The 25,599-nt window shown below is 47.7% G+C and overlaps 1 protein-coding gene across 3 annotated transcripts in view; it reads right to left on the bottom strand.

Annotated features, from left to right (window-relative positions):
* The window catches only part of CLEC16A (C-type lectin domain containing 16A), a 215,959-nt gene that overhangs the window by 38,316 nt on the left and 152,044 nt on the right, over nt 1–25,599 (bottom strand). For all 3 annotated transcript variants that reach the window (XM_028145526.2, XM_054714725.1, XM_028145530.2), the window contains 3 exons: nt 15,251–15,402; nt 12,887–13,091; nt 11,049–11,213 (listed from right to left, as the gene is read on the bottom strand). In XM_028145526.2, the coding sequence (XP_028001327.2) occupies nt 11,049–11,213; nt 12,887–13,091; nt 15,251–15,402 (522 nt within the window). The remainder of the gene's footprint in view (nt 1–11,048; nt 11,214–12,886; nt 13,092–15,250; nt 15,403–25,599) is intronic.

Genomic DNA, 25,599 nt, shown 5'->3' with positions numbered 1-25,599 from the left:
CATCAAAATGCTCTTGTTAGCTATATTCACAAAGAGCATTCAGAGAGAAACCAAGGCTCTTTGATATTGTGCCTTGAACTAGCCCTGTGGCGTCCCATTCCCTTCAACCACATACTTCATTGGTCACCAAATCCTGTTAGTTCCACAGCCTAAATATTTCTGGACTCACTTCATAGTTACTTACCTCAGGGAAATTCTTGCGCAAGGGTGCACGGAGGCACCCATTATTTGTTAAGGACAAAAAGTTGGCCACAACCTACACACCCATCCATGGGGGATTGGCTAAATAAACAGTGGGTTGCCCACGTGATGGACTGTCCAGCAGCAGTCAACAATGAGTGAGGGTGCTCTTATGAACATAAAAAAATCCAAGACATATTGCTCAGTGAAAATAGCATTCCTCTAGGTTAAAAAAGGCAATATAATAGTACAGTACAAGTACACTATGTAAATGCGCAGAAAAAGGTATAGGACATACATCAAGCTGAGGAAGGGGGTACCTCTGTGGAAAGACTTTTTCTCATCCGTAACACAGGCACAGCACCACCTACTGCACAGGTGGTGAGCGCCAAGGGAAAGCTGAGTGTGCCTTGGGTCTTCCCATCCCCTTCTCTGCCCTTCCCGACTCCTGTCTACCCAAACCCTGACTCATCACTCCTCTGCCTTAGAACCTTCAATGATTTCCTTCCAGGGTAAAATTCTAATCCTTCAGCAGGCCGGAAGTCCTTCGCCATCTGACCCTACCCTAGTGTTCCAGCCTCTTGTCACTTCCCTAACCCATGGCCATGCCACCAAATATACCCGTCCCTCATGCCTTTGCACATGCTGTCCCCACCATGTCTGCCTCTTTGCTCTGCATGACCTGTTTATAAGCCCATCGCCTCGTCCAGTGCTCTCTGTATGCTTGGCACAGCATTTATCTGACTCACAAGAGACCCCAGTAAACACTAGCTAAATGCATCCTCACCTTCCTGACTCTAATTCGTGTATTTGTCATGTAACTACCCTGGAATTCTTACAGTTGTTTTTAAAACTGTCAGTTCTTCCCCTGTAGCCCTTTTCTTCTCTTCCTGATGGTCTCCTACCCTGGGTTCTAGAAGCGGCCATGCTTTAAAGAGGCCATGTAGGGCATAAAGAAAAGGGACGTCTGGAGGACTCAATGGCTTATGTCTCTCTGTGAACCTCAGCACTATTATTGTGTCCCTCCTTTACTGCTTTACTTCTTCTCACTCTTAGCGGGTCTCATGATTAACAACACTCTAGCCGTCTGCACACTTAGCAATGCCACTTGTGTCTCCTTCTCTTGGATGCCAAGGTAGGCAGTATGACTGGTTCTTGTGAAGTGATAAAGTGATTCTCAAGTTTTGTTCTGGGGGGACCCTGGGGTTCCTTGAGGTAGTCAGAATTATTTTAAGGCAAAAATTAAACCAAGGCGGTCTTTTTCTAACTCACAGATAAAATTAAGGGCTAGCGTTTTCTGTTTCTGGGTTTTATCCCACAAATGAGTCATCAATCCTTGGCATTTGTTAACACGTATTTGCTAATGAGAACTTACAGTTGATAAAACAAATGACTCAGCAACAAAAAATAAACATCAATGGAAAGAGGCTCATGTTTCTTCAAATAACATTACGGACTTTTTCTTTAGATGCAGAGACTTGCATCCACCGAACACAGCCACGTTCTCTGCTAGTTTTCGTGCTCCTGGTTCATACAACGAAGGGGATACAGCAATCATTTGCGGTGTTCTGCCACCAAATGCTCTGCAGGACTGAGGACACTGTGGCTCGTGGAGCGGAAAGCAGGTGTGGCCTGGTGCAAATCCCAGGCTGGCCACCTGTGCGGCACTGGGCCAGGGGCTCCCCCTTTCTGAGCTCAGGTTTCCCGGTCTGCAGACTAAGGAATGGCGCTGGCCTCTCAGGACTATTGTAAGGTTCAGCGGGAAGCGCCCAGCTCAGGCGGGTGTGGAGAAGGAAGTCAGTATTACGGGTGATCGGGTGTATGCTGGGGGCTGTAGGGGACAGATCTCTGTTCTTCTCTGGCCCTGGCTCTGCCTCTAGGAGCTGTGGACCCTCAGGCAGATCATACATCACAATTCTCATGGCCCATCTGCAGGAGGCAGATTCTGCCCTGTTTTATCAGCTTCGGGAGAAAGCGTTCCTGAAATGATCAAATCTGTACAACTCCAGGGTCTCTGTTAGTTACAGCAGACAGGGCTATTGGATTATTAACTCTGTGCAAACTTATTTAATGTGCAGAAAGGGAACCTATAATTGGGGGTTCCTGGGTCAGCCCTGACTAATAATGACAATAAAAAACACTGAGGGCTGCCAACCTTTATTGCCTGCTGCACATGTGTGAAGGCACTTATGTGAATTAACTTGAACAGCCTAATGAGGTAGGTAGGTGACATATTCATTCTCACTTTTTTCAAATTGTGGTAAAATACACATAATATTTACCATATTAATGATATTTTAGTATATAATTCAGTAGTGTTAAGTACACTGGCACTGCTATGCACTGTCCTCTCTTCTTATTTATTTCCCTACTAAATAAACAGGCCCAGAGGGGTAAACCATCTGGCCCAAGGCCATGGAACAAGTTAAAGTTGGGGCCAGGACCTGAACTGGACTGTGCACTACAGGGCTGTGCTAAGCCATCTCCCTCTGCCGGCTCTCACCTGGGCAACACCCTGCTGCTGAGAAAAGAAGCCCCACAAAGGATGAACAGGAAGCACAATGACCAAGGACACCGGAGTTTACTTTATGGGTACCGCAGGGTGTGAGATCCAGTGCTTTCGCTCTCCTTGGTGCTTTTCTATCTTTACCAATTGTCCTGCAATAAATGTACCCGAGTGGGACTACGAAATTCAGAGATGAGAACTGACAGACAGTGCTTCCCGGAGGCAGGGACAGGCGTGCACACTCGCTCTGGCACATCTCCGCCCGAGCCTACAGAGCATTCCAAGGCATAACCGAGGCCCAAAGGCAAGAATGAAGCTGGGGTTTTGATCTCTTCCCACAACCTCCTGCACAGCTCTCCATGAGGAATCTGGGGGTGTTCCCTGCTCTCTGAGGCCAGGGGCACGCAGTCACTTCAATGGTCTGAAGTGGGTAATGACCCTGAGAAGTGAGGCAACATTCAATTCCTAGGAACTCTGTTCTCCTCCCTGTCTCCACCCCCCAGGAAAAGTTGTCTGGGGCACGATGGTTGGCTCTGCCTGCTGTGTGCTGTGTTTCGCAAGGGGATGGCTCCTCAGACAACAAGTGCTAGCGTCTCTATTGGGAAAGTGTCTTTGGGGACATGTTCCAAGTGAGGAAACCTTGTGGGCCCTGATTCAGTAGGAGGCTCCTGCCGGGCAGTGTGCTCCATGTCCTCAGACTCTCTCGTCAAGGCTGCCCTGGGTGCTCTGAGAAGAGGTCTGGCAAGCAGGGACCCATGGACTCAGCTCAGGACTGACTTCTGAGTGGGATTGGTCCCCACACCCTGACCTAACCACCTGAAGGCTGATCTCTTAGAGACAATTGCCAGAAAGCTTTGAAAGAAGCTTAAATCCTGCTGCTTTTGCACAGGCAGGATTCTGAAGTCTCATTTCTGCTTTTTGTTTATGACAAGCCAGAAACCTGGGGATCGGCCTTTACGTGACTGTGACCTTTAGCCTGGTTGGGAAGTGGTGGCTGTGGGAATTGAGTGTCTTTCTGCATCACTGCCTGGCAGGTTTGTCCCTCATCCAATGGAGGTGGGCTTGGAGAACGAGGACTTGGGAATGTGTGAGTATATCATACAGAGGACGAAAAGGGGAAACGCTCTATGACAGGGCTTCCCTGAGTGTCCCCTGTCTACCTCTGACATGCAGAGGCAGGTGGCAGAACCGTCCCGTGAAGCTGCTCAGCCATGACCAATGCCAGTCTTGAAACAAATGGGATTTAGAGGCAGGAAGTGGAGGCACGGATCTCAGCTGGCCTCGCTTTGGCCCTGTGGCCTTGGTCTGAGCCTCAGTTTCTTATTTGTAGAGTGGGGCAGCTGATACCAGCTGTCAGCACTGTTCAGAGAACGAATGCATACAAAGCACCTGGCACAGCTAATTTTTCTGGTCAACTACACCGCACACTCACAGAAATACATGACTTTTCTAGCCAAAACATGTCTAGGGGCAGAGCCAACGACATGGTTTTGCCTCATACCAGTGAGGCCTCAGGTGGTAAGAACTCACTTCAGATGCATCAAAAGTGAGTCAGGAATTAAAAGGCAAGTTGGTAAGGGATCAGGGTCTGAACAGACAGACCTGAATTCAAAGCCTCACTCAGAAGAAAGATTTTACTATTTTCTGTTTTTGTATGTGAAGAAGGACCAGATATCAGATACCCTTCTAGTTCAATACATTTTACTAAAAAAAAAAAAAAAGTTTCTGTAACTCACCTTCCCCCCACCCCCACCCCCAGTGGGCGGAGTTTCTAACCAGGGAGGGGAGGCTGGGAGGGATTACCAGGGAGTGGGGAGACTGGAGGAAGGTGCAGGCAAGCTCTCCTTCCCGTGTGACTAAAGAAAGGGTATCTTTTTGCCTTGGGGAGCTGGAAGGAGAGAACTGGCTCCAATTTTATAACTGGAAACAAGAAAAAGAATAGGCCTAAAAAATTAGTTTCTGGGAAATGCTGCCATGAGATGGCATCAGCACCTAGAGCGTTATGCCCAGGGGTGAAGTCAGAACTGAGGTCTATGAATTAAACATTGATTTTCTTTGCTCTTTTTTAGATGTCAGTCCGAGGCTTTGTGGTCAGCTCGGCTGGCTCCAGGCACACTGTAATCTTTGCATTCTTCTTTAGTTACTCAACTGTCAAGGCTGGCGCTGGGACTGCCACTGCCTTTCCACAGAACTACTAAGTGTTCTGGGTCAGTGACCTATAGGGTGGGTTGCTCACCTTTGAGAAAGTAACACCTGTGGAAGGCACGGCTCTCCTCCTGTGCTCACTGATTTAAATGTTGGCCCAGAGACTCAGTAGGACAAGAAGCTGGGACAAGAAGTGGTTAAGTTTGACTCTGCAGATGGCACCCCGAGCCACCACCAACTGGTACAGGTGCCAGACCCAGGCATGAACAAGACGGTGCCACCCCTGCTGCAGGGGATTACAGCCTGAGACACAGAACAATTCATCCGGCCCAGCCTCCTTCCGCCAATCCTCATCTCCACCCGCCATGGCTAGTCCTCAGCACTGCTCACTCACTGTCAACACTCAAGGGCAGGAGGGCCAGGGCCCCAGCACCTTCCATGCTCGTGCAGGACTGTGACGGAGATGGGAAGACAAATGGGACAGCTTCACTCATGATAAGGGCTCTGAAGACGGTGAGAAAATAGTTCCTCAAAAAGTTGTATTACCATCTGACCCAGCAATTCCACTCCTAGGTAGATACCCCAAAGAACTGAAAACAGATGCTCCAACAAAAACCTGTACACACACTCATAGCAGCACTAATAACACTTGCCAAAAGGTGGAAAGAACCCAATGTCCATCAATGGGTGAAGGACTGGGTGAATTTAAGTGGTACATCCACACAATGGAATAATATTTAGCCATGAAAAGGAATGAAGCGCTGATACCTACTACAACATAAATGAACCTTAAAAAGATGATGCTAAGTGAAAGAAGCTAGACACAAAGAGCCACCTACTGTATGATTTATATGAAATATCCAGAATAGGTAAATCCATAGACACAGAAAGCAGACTAGCGGGAGCCAGAGGCTAGGGAAAAGAGGAAATGAGAGTGACTGTTTAATGGTACGGAGTTTTATTTGGGGGCGATAAAAATGCTTCAGAACTAGTAGAGGTGATGGTGGCACAAGATTGTGAACGCACTAAATGGCACTGAATTGCATACTTTCAAACAGTTAGGTTATGTGAATTTCATCTCAATTTAAAAGATAAAAATCAGCTGCTGCACAGGGAGGGCCTGGGGTGGGTTGGGGCCCCAGGGAAAGCCCCTGACGAGGTATCTGAGCAGAGGCCTGAATGCCGAGAAGGAACCAGTCTCAGGGAAGTGTGAGGACAGAAGTCGATGTGCTTGGCCCCTATGAGGCGCAGACAGAAAGCTGATGCAGCTGAAATGCTGGGTTGTATTATGCAGAGAGTGGAGAGAGGAGGAGGGGAGAGAGGTGCTGATAGTGGAAAGAGGGCCAATGGGCCATGGAGCGGAGCTGGGGACAGGAGGTGCTAGGGATTTTAAGCACTGTCACTGGAGCTGAAAGGCTGGTGGGGCATGGCTCATGATAAACAAGGTCATGTCATTAAGTCCCCATCAGTGAGGACCTGTGGGTGTCAACCTGCTTAACTGTCCCACTCAAATCCCACAATGCCCTCTGGGCTGTAGAGCCCTTCTATTTAGATAAGAATTAGGAAGGGTCCAGGAAGGACCCGAACGAGAGAGACGGTGATGTTCTGCTCGCCACTCTGCCACCAAGTGAACACCTGGGAGCAGCCTCTTGGCCAGAAGGAGCCCAGGAGTGGGCTGAGGCTGCTCTGGGAGGCCAGGGCCCTGGCCCTCTGACTGGGCTTCTGCTCTGGGTCTGCTGGTCTGCTCAGTTCATGGAGAGACTGCCCTGGTGGCTCATTTGGAAATTCACTCCTCCCCCCACCCCCAATGACAGTTTCTGGCAATCAGCTGTCACGGTGGGTCAGTGGGACGGGTCTTGAGGCACTAACCATGGAGACCTGCACCTCAAAGCCAGACTCCAGAACCAGTCCTCCCTGCCACCCCAATACATGGGTCACCACTGTCCCCCCATCCCCCAGGCCAGGCACGCACACAGGCTTCTGCCCTTGTGAAGCCAACCATTCTGTGGGGCAAGAGCCATCAACATAAAACCAGCTAATAAATAGAAATTGTGATTTCTTTCCAAGCCAAATGGAAGAAGAAAAATATATCAAAGTGGCTAGTTGTCTATTAGCCCTGATTTATATTCTACTTTAATATCTCTTCTAAGGAAATGAAAGGCATATTTTCATCAAATATAATCATTTATAGCTTCTAAAGGGGAGACAAACTGCTCTGTGACAATTACTTGGGCCTGCAGATAGAACTAGAAGATGCGTCATGACAGCAGTGGCTCGTCCAGCAGTCACCTCGAGGCAGGTGGCCAGAGTGAGGACCCCACCCAGCCTGGGAGTCTGCAACAGTGCAGCCTGTGGCAAGGGACCCAGCAAAGTGCTGGGCTCATGGGCCACAGCTTCGGAGGCCAATCTGGGCTGTGCTTCTGATGCCTCCCTCCAGCCCACTCTTTGGCTTCTGCAAACCTCTGACAAAGGTGAGGGCAGTGAAATTCAGTTGATGTGCAACTGACCCAAATCTACCATCCAGTGTACCGGCCCTCTCGGGACGCACATCTCATTCACTTTGTTTGATGGAAATTAAGCAGAGGAATCCTCTTACAATCTTCTGAAATCTTGGTTTCCTCGTCAAAGTGCCACAGAGTAAACTACCCAATGTCTAGGGTCCCAGAACGAATTTCCTCATCTTCCGGGTGTTCACACAAGGAGAAGGCATTAGGTGGGAACTGTGCCAAGGTTGTGCTCATTCTTCATTCAACAACTAGTGAATGCAGGCACAGTGCTAGGCGCTGAGATACAGTGGGGGCAGGACAGATCCGGTCCCCTTGGCAGTGACATTTTCCATGGGGGAGGAAAGACCATAGACAGTTACGCAGATATGTCAGCCAGATAAGGAACTCAGGGTCACAGAGAAAATAAACCAGGCTAATGTGATGGAAAAACCTTTCTGGGGGAGGGTATGATCAGAAAAGGCCTCTCTGAGGAGACTGAGGCCTGAGTAATTAGTAGGAGGCAGCCACACAGATCTGGAAAAGGATATCCAATGCAAAGGCCCTGAGGCAGGAGAAAGTTCAGTGACTTAAAACAGAGTAGTGGTTCTCAAAGTGTGGTCTGGGAAACCTTGGGATGGGGGGCCTCCCAGGGTCAGAACTACTTTCATAAAAATAACAAGACAGCATTTTCCTTTTATTTCCATACTCCCAGGAATACACAGAGGAGTTTTCCAGAGGCCACATAATGCATGCATAGAAAGCAGGAGCAGGCACGAGAATCCAACTGCCTTCTATAAAGCCAGATAAGTACTTAAAAAGCATTTCAGTTTTAATTTATAATCTTAAAATACCAATAGATATAATCCATATAAACCAAAGCTCTTTGGATTCCTCAATATTTTTTAAGAGTATAAGGGGTCCTGTGGAGGCTGAAATTTTGGTAAGTGCTGACTTAGAGGAGCAGTGGGGATGGCATTTGACCATGGGTGGAGGAGCTGCGTCTGTGAGAGGCCAGCTGGAGCCAACCACACAGTGATCATAGGATCAGAGTGAGAGATCTGGATTTTGTTCTAAGTGCAACTGGAAGCCACTGGAGGGTTGCAGGCAGGAGCTTGGATTTGATTTCTGTTCTAGAAAAATCCCTCTAGCTGAATGGGAAGAAGGGGATGAGACCGAAAGCCAGAGATACTGAGGATGCTGTTGCCATGATCTAGGAAGAGATGCTGGTGGCTGGGAGGGGACGAGAAAGTGTGGCATATTCTATAAGCAGAGGAGGCCAGTGGGTGTGGGAGAGGAAAGAGCAGGATTCAGATGATTCTGAGATGCTGGGCTGACTACTGAGACAGCAGATGATGAGGAGGGTGGGAGCCAGGGAGAGCTCCCCTCCCTCTCTGAGTCTCAATGGTTTCGACTTTCTCTTTAGGTCACATCTCTAGCCCAGGCCAAGGTAGGAGGGGTGCGAGGCCTCTGTAACCAAAGGCCCAGAATAATCGACCTGGAAAGCACATCTGTGAGCAAGTCCCTACCCCAGCCCATACCTGAGTGGCACTTCCAGGGGAGAGACACAGCCAAGGGATGGATGGCTGCTTTTGAGCAACTACCTTTGATTTGCCAATTCCCCTGGCTCAACCTCACATACCCAACCCTGGGACCAGCAATAGGACGCTGTGCCGACCCCTCTGCCAGGCAGGCCACTGTAGACCTGGCCACACCCCAGCACTGGATGACCCTACAGTAACCCTGGGCTCCAGCAGGGTGGGAGAAGTAAGCAATAAGTCATGTAGAGCCTGCTGCAAACAGAGAGATGATTATGCAGATGCTGAAGAATGTGACATTTGCCTCTATTTATTTACTTACACTCCGATTCAGAAAGGAAGGAGCGGAAATAAGCCCAGAGCATTTTTCCTTAACCCATTAGAGCCTGAGCTGAAAGACGCTTCAATGACCCTAAAGAAATGACTTTTTAACTAATATAATGTTATATATATCAACTATATCTCAATAAAAAGTTACAAAGGGGTGCTTATAAATTTATAATAAAATGACAGCTGTGTGTAAAAAGAAGAGAGTGAGAGAGGAAGGAAGAAATGATATTTTTTTACCAGGCTAATCTATACTTAGTTAACCTAGACTCATGGTCATCACTTATATTTGCGTAGCGATTACCTCTAAGGAACATGAAGCAACCTGGAGAATGTGTAACAAAGAATCCCTCAGACCCCAGAGCAGGCGGAATCATCTGCCGTTTCACAAATGAAAACAGGCAGTGCTACCATCCGCCTCGTAGCCTAAGACTGGTTTTAAGAATGGAAACAGCCCTGGCTTGGGTGGAAGCGTGAACTGGTGTACTTTTTTTTCCTAGAACGCACGCTGCGACTACATGTATCAGGATGAAGGCCTCCCCTTTGATGGCAGGTCCATTGCTGGGAATGTATCCCAGACACGTGAGGTTTGCACAATTGCACAGATACCCCGAGCAGGTGCAAGGTGACACTCACTGCAAGAGCTCAATACTGGAGACGACCCAAATGGCACCAATACCAAATGTTACAAAAGATGTTGTTGGTCCCTCTGCATCAAAAATACTAACAGTTAACAAGCATGAAGTCGATTTATAAGTGCTAACATGTAACACTGTCTTATTAAAAGTAAAACAGCCCGGCAGAATCACATATACGATATAATCCCGGTGTAAAAACAGATAAGCAAAGACATACATATGACATATAAAGAAACATTTCTGAAAGGATATGTAAAGAAATTGTTAAAAGTGTTAGAAGTTTCTAGGGCCAAGTAGACTTATTTTTCATTTTATCATGCCTTGTTTGGATTTTCAAATATCATATGCTTACAGTATATATATTTCCAAAATAAATCAAGCAAATCAAAGAATGAAAACAGAATGGGGTAGAAGGGAAACAAGGACCCTGACTTTGGACAGGTCCTTATGGCTGAGTTTTTTCTTAAATCGATAACTGCTTTTGAAAACATTTTTCAACATTTGTGATTGAAGCTCGAAACCCTAAATGTGGGGAGGTTCAGTTGCAGGGGCCATAGGGCCCATTTTCTGAGGTTTTTCAATGAAGAGCAAAGCTCTCTTTCGAGGGATGGGGGTGCATAGGGAATTACTTAAATCAGAAGTGTCAGAACAGAAAGGGGAGGGCCTACCCTTCTGGAGAAGCAGTTCTTCCTGCTCCACCAAGGCGACCTTGAACTTTCTATTCATGCTTCCTTTTTGGGAGAGGGGATGAGCTTTGGTGAAAGTGGTTAGAGAGGCTCCCAGACAGGAGACACTGGCAGCTGCCCATGGCTGGCGGGGCCCTCTTCTCAAGTCTCACTTCTTTAGGGGGTTTGTAGCAGGGACCCATACACTATCTCTTTCTAGTCACCCTACATGGAGAAGGAAATTACTCTCCCACAACCTCATTACTAGTCATCTAAGTATTTCCAAGAAACTTCTTTCTTAATTCTGAGAAGTCCTTCCACATCCCCAACAAATCTCTGGAAAACCAAAGCCAGGCGGAAGAACACCAAAGAGAAAGCCAAGATTTCTTTCTGTGGCTTGTGTTTAATACTGTGCTACACTCTGATAAATTCTAAGAAATTTATCTGGTGCTTCCAACTGGCTGGATTTCTAAGAAGGGAGAAGCAGCGTACACAGGCTCAATAGAGGGAAAGCCCTGGACCCCCAGGAGGGGGACAAGTGGTGGTGCGGGGTGGGGCCGGCTCACCTGGCACCTTGTCCACGGACGCGAACACAGAGCGCTGCACTGTGGGGTCACTGCTGCCTCGGCGGCACTGGTCGTAGAATCGGAAAGGCAGGTGCTGGGAGGAAGAGGAGCCGAGTCCGAATCCCAGGACTTCAGTGGTCGGCTGGATCGGAAGGTCCAGGAGGGCTACGTTCAAACAAACCCATGGTCATGCTCAGTGCACGGGAGAAAGTCTAGGTGCGGAGACTCTGGGTAGGGTGGTTGTAGCTGGAGTGGCCAGGCCCTGCCAGGCACATCCCTTGGGCGATGCAAGCAGGCAACTGGCAGCCTCAAGCTGGGGAAACCAGTGTGACAACCACAGGTCCAGCCTGAACCTCAAAACACAGCTGGCGAGGGGTTCAGGAATGGGTGCAGGGTCAGGTCCCACCTAGGTTTCCTGGTTTCCACCCAGACAGGCCAAGGCTTAGCCAGAGGTACAGTTTCAGATCCCACAGCAAATGGGGCCAATTCTGCCCTAAAAGTTCACATATGTGTGCGCACGGGGAAGACTGTGTGAGAGAGAAGATACACACATGTGTATGTGTGTATTTACGAGTGTGTGTTTATCTGCCACAGTTGCTTCCTTCCTTCTATAAACAAATCTCATGATATAGCAATTTGGAGGGGCTTTTAAAAATCAATTGAAGAAATACTCAAGGCGTTAGTTCTCACAGCCACTTTACGGCATAATTCTCAATTTTCAAATGAAATATTTAGCCTTCATGGCAGCTGTGAGAAACTGCTTTACATTAAAAAAAAAAAAAGCCTCTGAAAATAAATCTTGAAAGAAAGGACTGAGTGATTTAAGTCACTTTGCACATTACAAATGCTTCTGTAATGATTTTGCAGGCCAAGTTTCAGCTAAGTGAGAAATAAGACGAGGACTATATGGGATGCAGACTTGCACAAATCAACGAGGCATGTGCAGGAAATAACAATCCACAACGGCCAGAAACCCCGCCCTCTGCGTCTTTATTTTTAGGTAAAGAAAGCTCTCTTCCTCCCCCCGTGGGCTGGAAAGCCTCCCAGAGACCACACCAGAATGAACATCAGCGCTTGAACAGAAAGGCGCTAGTGTCTTGAGAAAGACTTTATAATTTTAGTAATTGATAGCACTTCTTTTCCCCAAGGAAAACACCATGCCTTCCACCCTGACAACTGGAACGCCCTCATCTCAGTGCTTTTATATCTAAGCTGGGGCATTCCCAACCCTGGGCAGCAGGGGGTCTCCTCACAAATTCTCCATATCCCTGTGAAATGTAAAAGGACTTCTGATTTCAGAACTGGGTCCTGGCTCCTCACTAAGCAGGGCGAACTCTCATGAGAGCTGGGAATGGATGGGCAATAGAGTAAGAAGTTCTGTGTTTGGGTTCTTCCAAATAGTTGCCTGTGTGATGTTGGGCAAGTCACCGAGCCTCAGTTTACTCATCTATAAAATGGGCAGAACAGGCCCTACTAATCTCAAGGGTTGTCTTAAGAATAAAATGTGGTACAGGAACGTCGAAGCACTTTATTAATGTAAGCTAGAGAATATCCACGTGCAGGAGTGAGAACAGTTGACCCACTGACGCCTGCCTGTTCATGGCCTCTGCCCTGGTCGGGAGAGCTCTCCTTCTCTTCCACAAGGCCCTAGAAACTCTCTAGAAATCAAGTACGTAGGAAATGGGAAATTCTGAGCAGATTCTCCATTCTCTCACCAAAACACAATTAACTCCTGAACCGTGTGTGCCCTTTTCTGGAGGAGTTACGGGGGTTCTCAAGGTCAATGTGAGAACTACACTGACAGCTCAGAGGACTCTGCACCAGGACCAAGCACTCACCAGCTATCCTCTGCATCTTCATGCGCCTCGCCTGGATGCGGCCCTTGGCCAGGCGCTGCTTGGCGATGATGCAGCGGATGTGGTCCGAGAAGACAAAGGTGGCCTGGAGGATGGGGAAGGGCTTTGAGTGGGGGCTGGAGGCAGGCTTGTGGATGGTGATATTTAGGGCACGGCTGTCATCTTCCACACCAGTCACCTGCATGTCCTGCAGGAGGAGGAGGTGAAAGAAAATGCTTCATTAGGTTCAGGAGGGTGACTGCTCAGAAGCTGTGGGATCCCTGTCTCATCTGCAAGTGGCCCCCGCCCCCAATTTCAACTTTGCTTTTGCCCTGAAGGAGACCATCCCAAGTCTAAGACAGTCAAGGAAGGACACAAACCAGATCAGCCTAGCAAGAGAAGACAGCGTGGGAAGCACAGAGCGTTCACCAGGAGCGATGCTGGTTGTGGGGTGGTACCATCCACAAGAGGACTTGAGTCAGCCTCTTCAAGGGAACCCAACAGTCAAACTCCAAAATTCTTACTTCTGAGAAGCCAGTGATAACAACCCAAATTTTCTATGCCATCTGGCACGATATTAGATTTGTTGACTCATCTACAAACCAATTTCTTCCTGGTTTCTCTTAATAAGGGGGCATCATTAGCACCCATTTGTATGTCTCTGAAGAATCTCTGGTTCCTAAAGGAAAAACTAACTCGGAGAAAGAAGGGAGGGTCACTTAGCAGGCATTTGAAGAACACTGTGTTTGAAAGCTGGAGAAGGAACTCACACATAGCAAGTGTAATTAAGGATAAATCCAATCTAAAACCTCAGGATGGATTCCGTGTAAAGAATCTGCTTCCCACAAAGGTTTGAGGTGATTTAAGATAAAAGCCTGAGACAGGAGCTAGACAGGAACGCCAGACATGCTACGGGAGGCGGGAAAGTGCTGGAAAAGGCTCATTAAGATGGTTGCTGTCCATAGCATTAAAGCTGGCATGGGCTCTTTGGAAATAATACCTACATGGAAATGTTGCTGTGGGATTAGATGAGATATTACACATTTAAGACGGAGAGTTTGGCACACAGTAACGACCTGACAAATAGTGGCTATTGGAAGACGACCAAAAGAAAAGGTTTATGTGGCTTTCATTGTCTGATGGAGGACATGTATTAATCCTTCGAGGGAGAAAAACACTTTCCTAACACTAAATTCTAAAGGAAATTGATCACAAGCCTAGATAAATAAGAAGCACTAAGTCACCTAATGGACAACCACTTACATGGAAGTCTTTTTATAAATAAAAGATTCTTCATATAGTTCTTTCTCACATCACCCTTGGCAAAAGACATTTTTTATATAGAAAGATCTTGAAAAAGAGGAGGTTGGGGAAAAGGTTGCAACAGCATCTTTAAACACGTGGGTGGTTCTCTTGGAGAGCGGCACGCTGCCAGCAGGTCACATTTGTGGAGAGGCGGATGTGGGTCAGCCTGAGCAAGGCCTTGCCAGCAGCCAGGCCTGTCCAGCAAGGAAACGACCTGCCTCAGAGCAGGGCAAGCCCCAGGCCTGTCAGAGTGCACTGGGCATTCAGGGACTGGGGTCTGACGGGGATGTGAGCCAGAAGGCTGTTTTCGACTCTTCCAGTTCTACGTTTCATTCAATGAACCAGCTGGCATTAGTAACCTATCATAGAGACAAACATGGAGGAAACCCAAGCCCCAACTTGGCTTTTGGCAATCCGGAGCCTAGCTCTGCTGGACAGGGGTGGGGAGAAAGGAACTGTTACACACTGCCAGTGTAAACAATCATTTCAGACAAAAATGTGGCGGTGTCTATGAACTTCTTGGAGTCTGCCTAGGGAAACCCCTGCCCCAGTGCACAAGGAAGGAAGATCAATTCTGTTCAAGGCAACCCTGTACAGGTAAAAAGCTAGAAACAGCCGCAGGGCACTGGTAACCATGCCTTGGTATGGCCAGGCGGCAATGAAAAGAATTCCAGTAAGTCTGCATTTACTAACATGGTTAGTTCTCCAAGATATATGTTAAGTGAAAAAAAGCAAAGTTTAGACTCCATTCAACGTGACACTATAAAAAATACACACACATACCCCCTCCCAAGTATATGTACACAATTTTAAAAAACATGGAGTTATATTTATATATGCATTTGGCAGAGACCAGATCTGGAAGGATTACTGGTAATGGGAGGAGAGGAGTGTAAGAATTGGGTTTGGGACCTGACCTGTATCTGTGAGATATTTTCATTTTTTTCAATGACAGCCTGTTCATGTGGTCCTGGTGCCATTAGAAATTAACTATAAAGATGACACTCGTGCGTGTTTGTACAGTCAACGGAGAAGAGCTTCTGCAGTTCTCAGCCGTCGTACCTGCAGGAGGCCCGCGAACTTGACCACTCCCCAGCCAAGCCTGGACACGTCGGGCTCCACCAAACTCATCTGGTAAATATCGACAGCCAGGAATCGCTGGACCATGCCGCCATCCTTGGTGATCACCGTGCACGCGATCAGGTCGCTGTTGTCTGCGAGGAGGGAGACAGAGCAGAATGAGGCGCAGTCTGGCTTCCCAGCCTGATGGAGACTCAAGCTGACTCATGCTCTGTTGGGCAGCAGAGTTCAGTGGTCAGAGTCCAGGCTTGAAATCACGCACTCCTGGGTCTGAGTCCTTCCTCTGAGTCACCCTGGGCAACTTTCTTCACCTGTCTGGGCTTCAGAGTCCTCGTCTGAAAATGGGAATAATGTCCATCCCTCTCAGGGCACTATCTGTGAGGCCTGATATAAAGTACACACGGCAATAGTGCAATGTTTACTACACTTCAGGTGTGCAGACTGCAGACTGGAGCTGAAAAAATAAACCGAAACTCTCGGGAACATTTCAGCGCTTCCTTGTGGACCACTGTGATGGTGTTTGCCTAAATTAAGTGAAGAAGCAAAGGAACAGGACCACCAAGCCCTCAAGTTGGTGTCTGGCAGTGAAGAGCTGAGCTCCGCACTAGATGGTGTGTGATCCTGGGGAGGCACCTGGCCCCGCTGAACCATGGTTTTCCATCCGGACGATGGAAACCATGTCCCCTCTTATGAGATGTTCGGTGCATTAAATGAGAAAAAGCAGGTAAAAAACTTAGAACGGGGTCCTCAGTGTATGCGGGGTCCTTTCTCTTACTTGAAAGTTATCTCCAAATTCGATGTCTAATTTAGTGCCTATTCTGATGACAATGAAATCACCAGGACCATTCACTCTCTGGCCTGCTCGAGTTCCCCCCAATGGAATCCTCCGCTACATGTCTAAAAAGAAACAGCCAAACAAGGAAACAACCTAAATGTCCCCAAATAGGGGAACATTTTGAGTATGACTGTTCCCCAGCACATGGAAAATTATACACCCATTTAAAAATTATGTTTAACCAAACTGTGAGCAGTGGTTACCTATGGGGAGGGAAGTGAGAACTGGAGGTAGGAGTGTGTGTGTGATTGGTGGGGGAGGGGAAATATCAATGAAAGAACTTTAATTTTTTTCTCTATACATAACTGTTTTGCTTGAAATTATCTTAAAGTAAGAAAGTATTCAAGATACACATTTGAAATACATATTAAAAATCCAAGTAAAATACCCTCTTTACAAATACTTGCAGTGACATTGGAAAAGACATTAAAATTTTAAATGAAAAAGAGGGTGAAAATATTCTTACTATGATTTTGATATATTAAAAAAAGATATCCCTACAAAAAACACAAGTGCAGAGAAATATACTAAAATGCTAAAAGAAGTCTCTGATTAGAAGACTGGTAGGTGTTTTTTTTACACACAGCTTTGAGATAAAATTTTATATCATAAAATTTACCCATTTTAAGCACTCAGTTTGCATTTTAGTAAATTTACAGTTGTGTATAACTACATCCAAGCTGTAGACCCCTACCCTGATAATTTCTATCAGGAGCACTGTAACCTAATATTCAGCTTAAATTTAGTGGTGGTAGAGGAGTGGAGGTGACACAGATGGTATAAATTCTGGCCCCAAAAACATGTGATAACAAACTTGGGCTCAAGTATTCACCAAGTTTCCCTCCTCCCATTTCACTTTTCATTTAGGTCTAAAGCAGTCGTCGGCAAACTCATTAGTCAACAGAGCCAAATATCAACAGTACAACGATTGAAATTTCTTTTGAGAGCCAAATTTTTTAAACTTAAACTTCTTCTAACGCCACTTCTTCAAAATAGACTCATGGCCCAGGCCATGGTATTTTGTGGAAGAGCCACACTCAAGGGGCCAAAGAGCCGCATGTGGCTCGCGAACCGCAGTTTGCCGACCACTGGTCTAAGGGATGGCAGATAAATTTCTCCTCTCTTTCAGGCACCTCCCTCACCCCCATGCACACTTCAGTTTAATCCTCTGAGAGCAGAATCTATCTGGGATTGTGGCTTCATGGGGATGAATGTCTTCCAATCCACCTTCTCGGCTTTTCCAGGCCTTGAGTTTCTGTCTGTTCTTCCCAGCATATGCCAGAGGCTCCCAGGGCAAACACCAGCACCAGACAGGCTTAGCTCTCTGGGCTGCACTTTCTTACTATCTAGGGCAGTGATGGCGAACCTATGACATGTGTGTCAGCACTGACACATGTAGCCATTTCTGATGACATGCGGCCGCTAAGGCGGACGCATGCCTAGGATGAAACATTTGCTGCTCCTGAGGATGAAACATTTGCAAAATAATGTTTTTTCCTCAAAGTGACACACTACCCGAGTTATGCTCAGTTTTTTGGCGAAGTTTGACACACCAAGCTCAAAAGGTTGCCCATCACTGATGTAGGGCAAGAAGTTTCCTCCCTTTCCCACAGTCCAGCCAAGTATTTTAAAAGATTTCTAAAAATTATTTTCTCCAGAATTTCTGGTTCCACACTGGAAGACATCTATATTATCAGAAGTGTAAGTCATCATTTTCATTCTTATAAACATACTAGAGGCCCAGTGCACAAAATTCATGCACCGAGGGTTGAGGGGGTGGGGCGTGCGCCTCTCAGCCCAGCCTGTGCCCTCTCACAGTCCTGGACTCCTCACTCCTTACCGTCCGCCTGCTCCCTACTCCTTACTCCCGCCACCACCGCTGCGCTCGCCAGCCATGGGCCCAGCTTCTGGCTGAGAGGTGCTCCCCCTGTGGGAGCGCACTGACCACCAGGGGGCAGCTCCTGCGTTGACCATCTGCCCTCTGGTGGTCAATGCGCATCATAGCAATCGGTTGTTCTTGTCGTTCTGCCGTAAGGGTCACTTAGGCTTTTATTATACAGATTCTTTGTGGTAGGTAGAGTTTATTTTCTTTACTAAATACTTAAGGCATGTTCTTCAATGGGAATCTTTTACTTTTTAAAAATAGGAAACAAAACTAAGTGTATAGAGCATGCTTTTCCTTTCCTTTTTTCCCTTTCTCTCCTCCCTTCTCTCCCCTCTAAACAGGACAACTGCCCTCTTTTATCAGTGGGGTGCAATGACAGTGGGGTTTGTCAGCAGGCAACCCCCTCATAAAGCCCAGAAGCCTCAGGGGCTTCGGGGGAAAAAGACCTACCACCTCTGCCACAGAGAACAAAAAAAGGAAGAACTAAACCCCAAAGCGGAACAACTTTCAGCAATGCAATTGAGGCATCAAAGCCCTGTGAGAAATTTCATAAGAAAACTAAAAGCAACTGTCACCATGAGACAGGACCGCTCAGAGTGGGAGGGAGCCCTGGCTTTTCAGAACCTGTGGGGCACTTAAAGAGAAACACAGTGGCTTCCGAGGACTAAAGAGAAGGGCGTCCAATCCTCAGAAGAAAGGAGATGCTGGTTGGGGACGCGTTTGTGGTCCTCTGCGGTGTAATTTCAGGGAACACCTTCAACACCCTGGCCCTCGCTGCTCTATCCTGGGGGTCAGGGGCTGTCTGGTCACCTTTGGGTGGCCATGATGTCTTAGGCAAAGGAGGACCCAGGAGAGAGGTGCTAAATGGAACCCAATTCTGCCCAGAGTCTGCCCTTTGCCGGCAGCCTTCATGCAGGCACCTGGGAATGTTGCTCTGAGCCAGGGAGCCATGCCGGGGCTGAGGTACCAGGAGACAGGCAACTCTGTCAGGGTACATTGGCAGCCTCATGAGCCTGCCTCTCAGGAGTGGCCTGTGGCCAGGGGAGGCCAGTGCAGGTGACAGGTCCTCCATACACCAGCACTGCCCACCTGAATCTCTGGGTCCTTCTCCCACCAACCCCACTTCAAAAGGGAACAGGTGTCCTGGCTGATTTGGCTCAGTGGATAGAGCACTGGCCTACGGACTGAAGGGTCCCAGGTTCAATTCCAGTCAAGGGCATAGGCCTGGGTTGTGGGCTCGATCCCCAGTGGGGGGTGTGCAGGAGGCAGGAGGCAGCCAATCAACTGATTCTCCTCTCATCATTGGTGTTTCTATCTCTCTCTAGCTCTCTATCCCTCCCCTTCCTCTCTGTAAAAAATCAATAAAATATATTTAAAAAAAAAATAAAAAATAAAAAAGGGGACAGGCCTAGGACTCTATTGAAAAGAAAATTACAGAGAATTGTCAGAAGACAACACAGGAGACTAGCCATATGACCTCAGGGGAAGGAAATAATTTCTTTATAAAGAAATAAGAATCAATACATACAAATAAATAAATGTAAGACTGCTAAACTAACGCCATCAAAATTAAAATTTAACTCATGTATAGCAAATGACTTTATGATTTTATGCATAACAGACCAGGGGAAATATATGCAAATTACCTCTAAGAGGCAAAAGATGAATAAAGCAGGTACTATGAGGGCTCCCATAGGCAATGCACAGATGAGAGAATGGGGACAGCCATCACTCACACACAAAGGTGCTCACCCTCATGAGAAGTCAGGAAACATTCAAACAAGATACCATCTTCTACCCATGAGATTGGCAAAAACAAAAATGTCTGATGACATCAAGTACTGGTGAGGACAAAGAAAAACTGAGATTCTCAAACGCTGCTGGTATGAGAATCAATTAACATAGTCACTTTGAAGGGCAAATTAGCATTATTTGTTAAAACTGAAAGTTTCACACAATATGACCCTCCAATTGGTAAGTTCCCAAGAGAAACACACTTGTGGGCCAAGAGACACGAACAAGAATGCTGATGGCAGGATTTGGGTGTGTAATATCCAGTAATAGAGGAAAGCCTTTAAAAAAAGTGTACATTCAGTCATTCAGTGCAAAGCCAGATGGCAACGGCAAGGAACGAGTTAGATCTCCAGGTATTTCAAGAACATACTGTTGAGTGGAAAAAGCAATTTGCAGCCTGACACATGCAGTGTGACACAATTCGTGTAAAATTAAACCACACAAAAAGAAACTGAATATTTTCTAGGGGTTCAAGCATACAGATGTAAAAGGAAAATGTAAGAAAATGTCTGGCGGGTGCACAGTGATTACCTATTGTAGTGGGGGAGGTGGGATTCAGGGTGCAGGGTCAAGGTCATTTCAGTTAACACAATGCTCTGATGTTTTAAAGGGAAAAGAGGCATGTTATTTGTGTATTTAAGATTAAATAAAGAGACAAGTTCATCTCTTTCCAGACTCAGACACAAAGGGCTCAGTTCCTCGTGGGGCCCAGCCAAGTGGGGGCGGCAGCAGCAGGCCATGCTGTCGGCCAGCCGGCTCTGCCTGATCCCCACGGTGGTGACAATCATCCCGAAAGGGCGATGGCAAGCCGACAGCTTTCCCACAGCACCTCTTGGTACACAGGTGTGCATGTTTTCAATCTGGCCAGGCATGCAAGCTAAGAACTCTGGCACCCATTTCAACAAGCATGTGGGTGTCAGGTGCTGCACTAGGAAAGCAGGCTCCAAAGAATGAGGCGTGACCCTGCCACAAGGGGCTCAGGGGCTGGCGGACACTGGAACTAGGGATCACAAAACACCATGCAGACCAAGTCTCCATCTGGGTACCCCAGGGACAGAGCAGGTGGGATGACAATGTCTCCATCACAGTCCAGGGAGAGGTGACATGTCCCTCCTACTCCTAGGCACTGCCTTTCTTTTATTTAAAAGGCGAGATTTGCCATTTTATTTATTTATTTTTAAAAATATTGTTATTGATTTCAGAGAGGAGGGGAGAGAGAATCATTGATGGCCTGCCTCCTGCATGCCCCACACTGGGAATTGGGTCCAAAACCCATGTATATGATCCAGCCTGGAATTGAACTGTGACCTCCCGGTTCATAGGTCGACGCTCAACCATTGAGCCATGCTGGCTGGGCCACCATTTTATTTTATTTGAAAATATTAAGCTTACCAATCTCTTTGAATAGATAACACATTCATATGTTTCCATTTTAAAAGGAATGCATTCTTTTTTACAGTGGGTGTCAAGTCTTCCATCCACTATGTCTCGAGTGTACATGTAGCTACATTCTCTCCACCTTGCCTTTCCAAATGGTGGAATGTCACTCCCTCTGGTTATGCTTCTGCCACTCGGCCATGAGTCTTGGTGACCCATCAGCACACAGAGACCCTCCTCACTCTTTTTCAGAGCCATACCCGCTCCCACTATCAGGATAACTAGGTGATTCAACAGCTTCCTAGCTGATGGAACATTCTTATTCTTCTATGCATGTGAGAGTAATTCTATACCAGTAAAGAACTTGCACTTAGTTTTTCTCTTAAAATAAAAGGAAACTTCATATCATTGCCATGGATGAAAAACCAGAAGTCCTTATGATAGGGTGACCATGAAAACAGAATGAAATACAACGTGATTAACTTACAGCCTAAAGAACACTCTTTGGGCAAAATGGGAGACCCATGAGTTAGGGAAGTTCTAAGACAAACTAGTACCAATCTGAGACTTTCTCCTTAATGTAATAGAAGGAGTGGCACTGAAATGGATTATACTTCCCAAAGATGGCCACAGCAAAGACTCCCACCTTACAAGCTCTTCTTACAGTGAGACCTTGACCCCTTCCCATCAAGTGGTGGGGTCTTTTCTCTGTGAACCTGAGTGGGTCTCTATCATTGCCTAGACCAGTGGTTGGCAAACTCATTAGTCAACAGAACCAAACATCAACAGTACAACGATTGAAATTTCTTTTGAGAGCCAAATTTTTTAAACTTAAACTTCTTCTCACACCACTTCTTCAAAATAGACTAGCCCAGGCCGTGGTATTTTGTGGAAGAGTCACACTCAAGGGGCCAAAGAGCCGCATGTGGCTCGTGAGCTGCAGTTTGCTGACCACGGGCCTAGACCAACAGAGTACAGTGGAAGTGATCCTATATGATTTCTGGGCAACGCTATAAAAAATGCTCTTAGAACCTATCCGCCATGCTGTGAGAAGCTCAAGCAGCTAGGGAGCACCCCAAGAAAAGCCAGGCCCCAGCCCGACAGCCAGCTCAACCTGCAGCTCCCAGCGAGTGATCCTCTCGTCCCCAGCTGGGCCACTCCAGAAGACACACGTGGAGCAGTGAGGACCTAATCCCACTGAGCCCTGGGTTAATTATAGAAATGTGAGCAAAATGAATGACTGTAGTTGTTTTAAGTCACTCAATTTTAAGATGATTTGTTACTTAGAAATAGAGTTTCAACAGTGATTTACTATAATTTAATGTAGTTTACTGCTTACCCAGGCATAAAATTCTGAAATTCTTTCAGCACCATCAGGGGCTGCACACCACAGCGTGGAAGATGGGCCTGGACAAACGGCCCGGAGCTGACCATTTCGGATGTGCAAAAGGTCCTTCAGGGTTTAGCAGAATGAAGGAAAAGGAGGATAGCCATTTCCCAATCAAAGTTTAAGATGCTGGGAAAGAGGAGGAGAAAAGCAAAAAGCACGAAAGGGCCACGTTACTATGCAGTGTAGAATCAGAGCAACTTGGCCTGGCAAAGTATCTTGGGCTTTGGGGCCATGGAGACCTGGGTTCAAAACCCAGCTGTGCCATTAAAAACGGTGTGATCCTGGACAAGCCACCCCCCTCCGAGTCTCAGGGTCCTCACATGTAACACTAATACCTAACCCCCCGCAGGACCGTTGAGGGAATCTGAGAGAGGCCTGGGGTTATGCCCAGAGGAATGCCGATGGGCATGACAAACACAAGCCCTGTGGTCTTCATCGGCAGTGGTGACTGCTCGGAATGCCCTGACTCTCAGGAGCCAGGACTCTAGTCAGACAGTTCTGCTGAGGTGAAGTCATGCTTTCTGAATGTAGGCTCCAGACTAAGCAAGGTTCCACAGAGGGAGAAAGTGAATCATGGCTTTGGGTTATTCCTCAGAACTCCTGTGGGGTCATGGACAGTGAGCTAAGCTATATAGTACCCCCCCAACCTTTCATCTGTGGTTGCCCCACCCACACAGTTACTCTCCACCTCATGCACCTATCTCAGCCCTACTGCACCCCAGTGCCAACCAGTTTCATGATCCCATTCACTCCCTCCTTCCTGGTTGAGGCCTGTTCTCTGCCTAATGTAAGCCCCCAGAAGGCATTGCCTTGGCCTGTCTTCTTCACTGCCGCGACCCCAGGAGGGGGCCTGGGCAGTGGCAGATGTAGAAGTACTGTCACTGGATGAAGGGATGCTAATATCTTCTGGTCCTCTCTGGCTTTGAGGCAAAGGACTTCTCCACCAGCTGTCCTTACAGCCCCCTGGCTGCAGCCTTCCTCCACAGCTCCTTCTGACAGTGCAGCTCATTACTGAGCAATAACTGGGGCTGATTGACTCTTGCTGCATTTAAATGATCCCTTCGTAATAAAATATGGGTGCCAATAGCATAATTTAATTCTTGGCATTGGTGGCTCCGCACACATTTAGAATTGAAGTCTTTATCCCTACAGTGAGGTTTCAAGGCCAAGAGAGTTCCAGTGCTTTGAAATCTAATACCGTGGGCCTTAGGGCCAAATTCTTAGAATACCACCACGGTAGACCTTGTCCTTCAGGCACGCATTGTTAATCAGGGGTCAGGTGGGTCCAGGAACAGGGTGCACTGATTGCCTGAGAAAGGCAGGCTCATTGTGGGTGGGGTTCTAAGACCAGGCCCACAAGGAGACTTTACAGCTGACAGGAGACCAGGAAGCAGAAAGGCACGTGGCTCTACTTACAAGGAACATGTGGTCCCCACCCCTCCTTGCATCCAAGAGCAGGTTGAGTCCCTGCTCCAGCACCTGCACGTGTGCCAGGCACTAGTGAGACTGCAGTGGCCTGCGGGCCCTCCCAGGGTGACCTAAGGCAATGGGATGACTGACTTTGCTGGAGTTGGTGGCCCTGTGCTGCGGGGATTCAGAGCCATCCAGGGCTTTGGTTCTCTGAAGCCACCTACTGAAAGACTGTCAGGGCTGGGGTTTTGGAAAGGGGGCCCCGGCCCTGCCCCCCACAGTTTATGACTGCTGCTGACACCACGCTGACCTTTACCGAATGCTCCTGTGTGCCAGGTGCTGAGCTCCCACTAGGCAAGTTCGGGATCTTATGAGGTGGATGCACTGGTTCCAGAGGACACAGGCTGCAGCAAGCAACTTCCCCAGGGACACACAACTTCCCCAGGGACACACAACACGTGTGACCTTCACACCATCCTGAGCAAGCCTATTGTAACCTGGGTTCTAGTCCTCTGGATGGGGCCAGAGAGGGGGCTGACCCTCGTTTACCTCAGACGGGGACACCCTCGACCCCGGTTGGCTGGTTCTGGTAGGGGGACAGTCACATGAAACAAGCTCTCAACAGGCAGGCCCGAGAGGTCTTGATCTCATGGTGGCTGGTGGTGTGAAGCCACCTGAATGCTCCTGGGCTGCCCTTGGCAAGGTTCCCCTTTCGCCGGGCACTTGGTGCTCCCTCCAGCATCACCTATGGACCGGGCAGCCCGCACAGAGCTTTCAGACCAGTGCACAGGTGGTGGCGCTTTGGAGCTGCCCAACACCGGGAATTAGTGTGGGAGACAGAGAAGGTGCTCTGTGGCCTTGTGCTCAGTTCCAAGACTCCAGGCCTGGCCTGGCTCCCCGATGACAGAACACAGCTGAGGGGAGAGGCCTTAACTGGCCAGTAATGCAAAGATGGGAAGTGACTGATGAAGCGTCGGCATCGCTGGCTCTCTGGGGTGGAGGTGGGGGTGGGGTGTGGAGAGGGAGAGGCAGGCACATCAGTACAAGGCAGTCAATCAGAAGCCCAGTGGGAAAGTGCAATCCATCTCCCAAACGTCACTACTCTATCAATACCTACTACAAGAATGAAATGATAGCCCTTCAGGGCGTAAGTAAGTTACATACGTTTCCTTGGGAGCTACCCTGAGTGCTTGCAAGTCTTGTGCTGATTCAAATGCAACACAGTGGAGCTGGGTGACAGGGAACCAGGTAAATTCTACAGACCCAGCACAGGAGAATGGGCTTGTATGAGCGACTCCCAGATCTCCTCGGGCCTGACTAATGGGGGAGACTCCACGTATGGCCCAGAACATTCAGAAGTCAAAACAAGGAAGAGATCCGTTTGTTCCCATTCAGGGTGTGAATCATGCACTCAATTAGGGTGGCTGCTTCTCCTGACTGTCAAATCAATCCTTTGAAGAAAATTAAGTAACCATTTCTCCATCAACCCAGCAACAGCTTATGGGTTATTTGCTGCAAGTAGCAATCAATTACTTTGTCTTCTTTGAAGCTCCCTAAAGCCTTCCTTCCCAGCACAGCACCAGGGCAGGTGTAAAGTGAAAGATTTCCTGGATGGAGAGTTTTGCCACACTTCTACTGCC

The sequence above is a fragment of the Eptesicus fuscus genome, chromosome 4, assembly GCF_027574615.1.
Source record: "Eptesicus fuscus isolate TK198812 chromosome 4, DD_ASM_mEF_20220401, whole genome shotgun sequence".
Classification (NCBI taxonomy): Eukaryota; Metazoa; Chordata; class Mammalia; order Chiroptera; family Vespertilionidae; genus Eptesicus; species Eptesicus fuscus.
The sequence above is the reverse complement of the archived record's forward strand: the minus strand, read 5'-3'. Positions and strand labels throughout refer to the sequence as shown.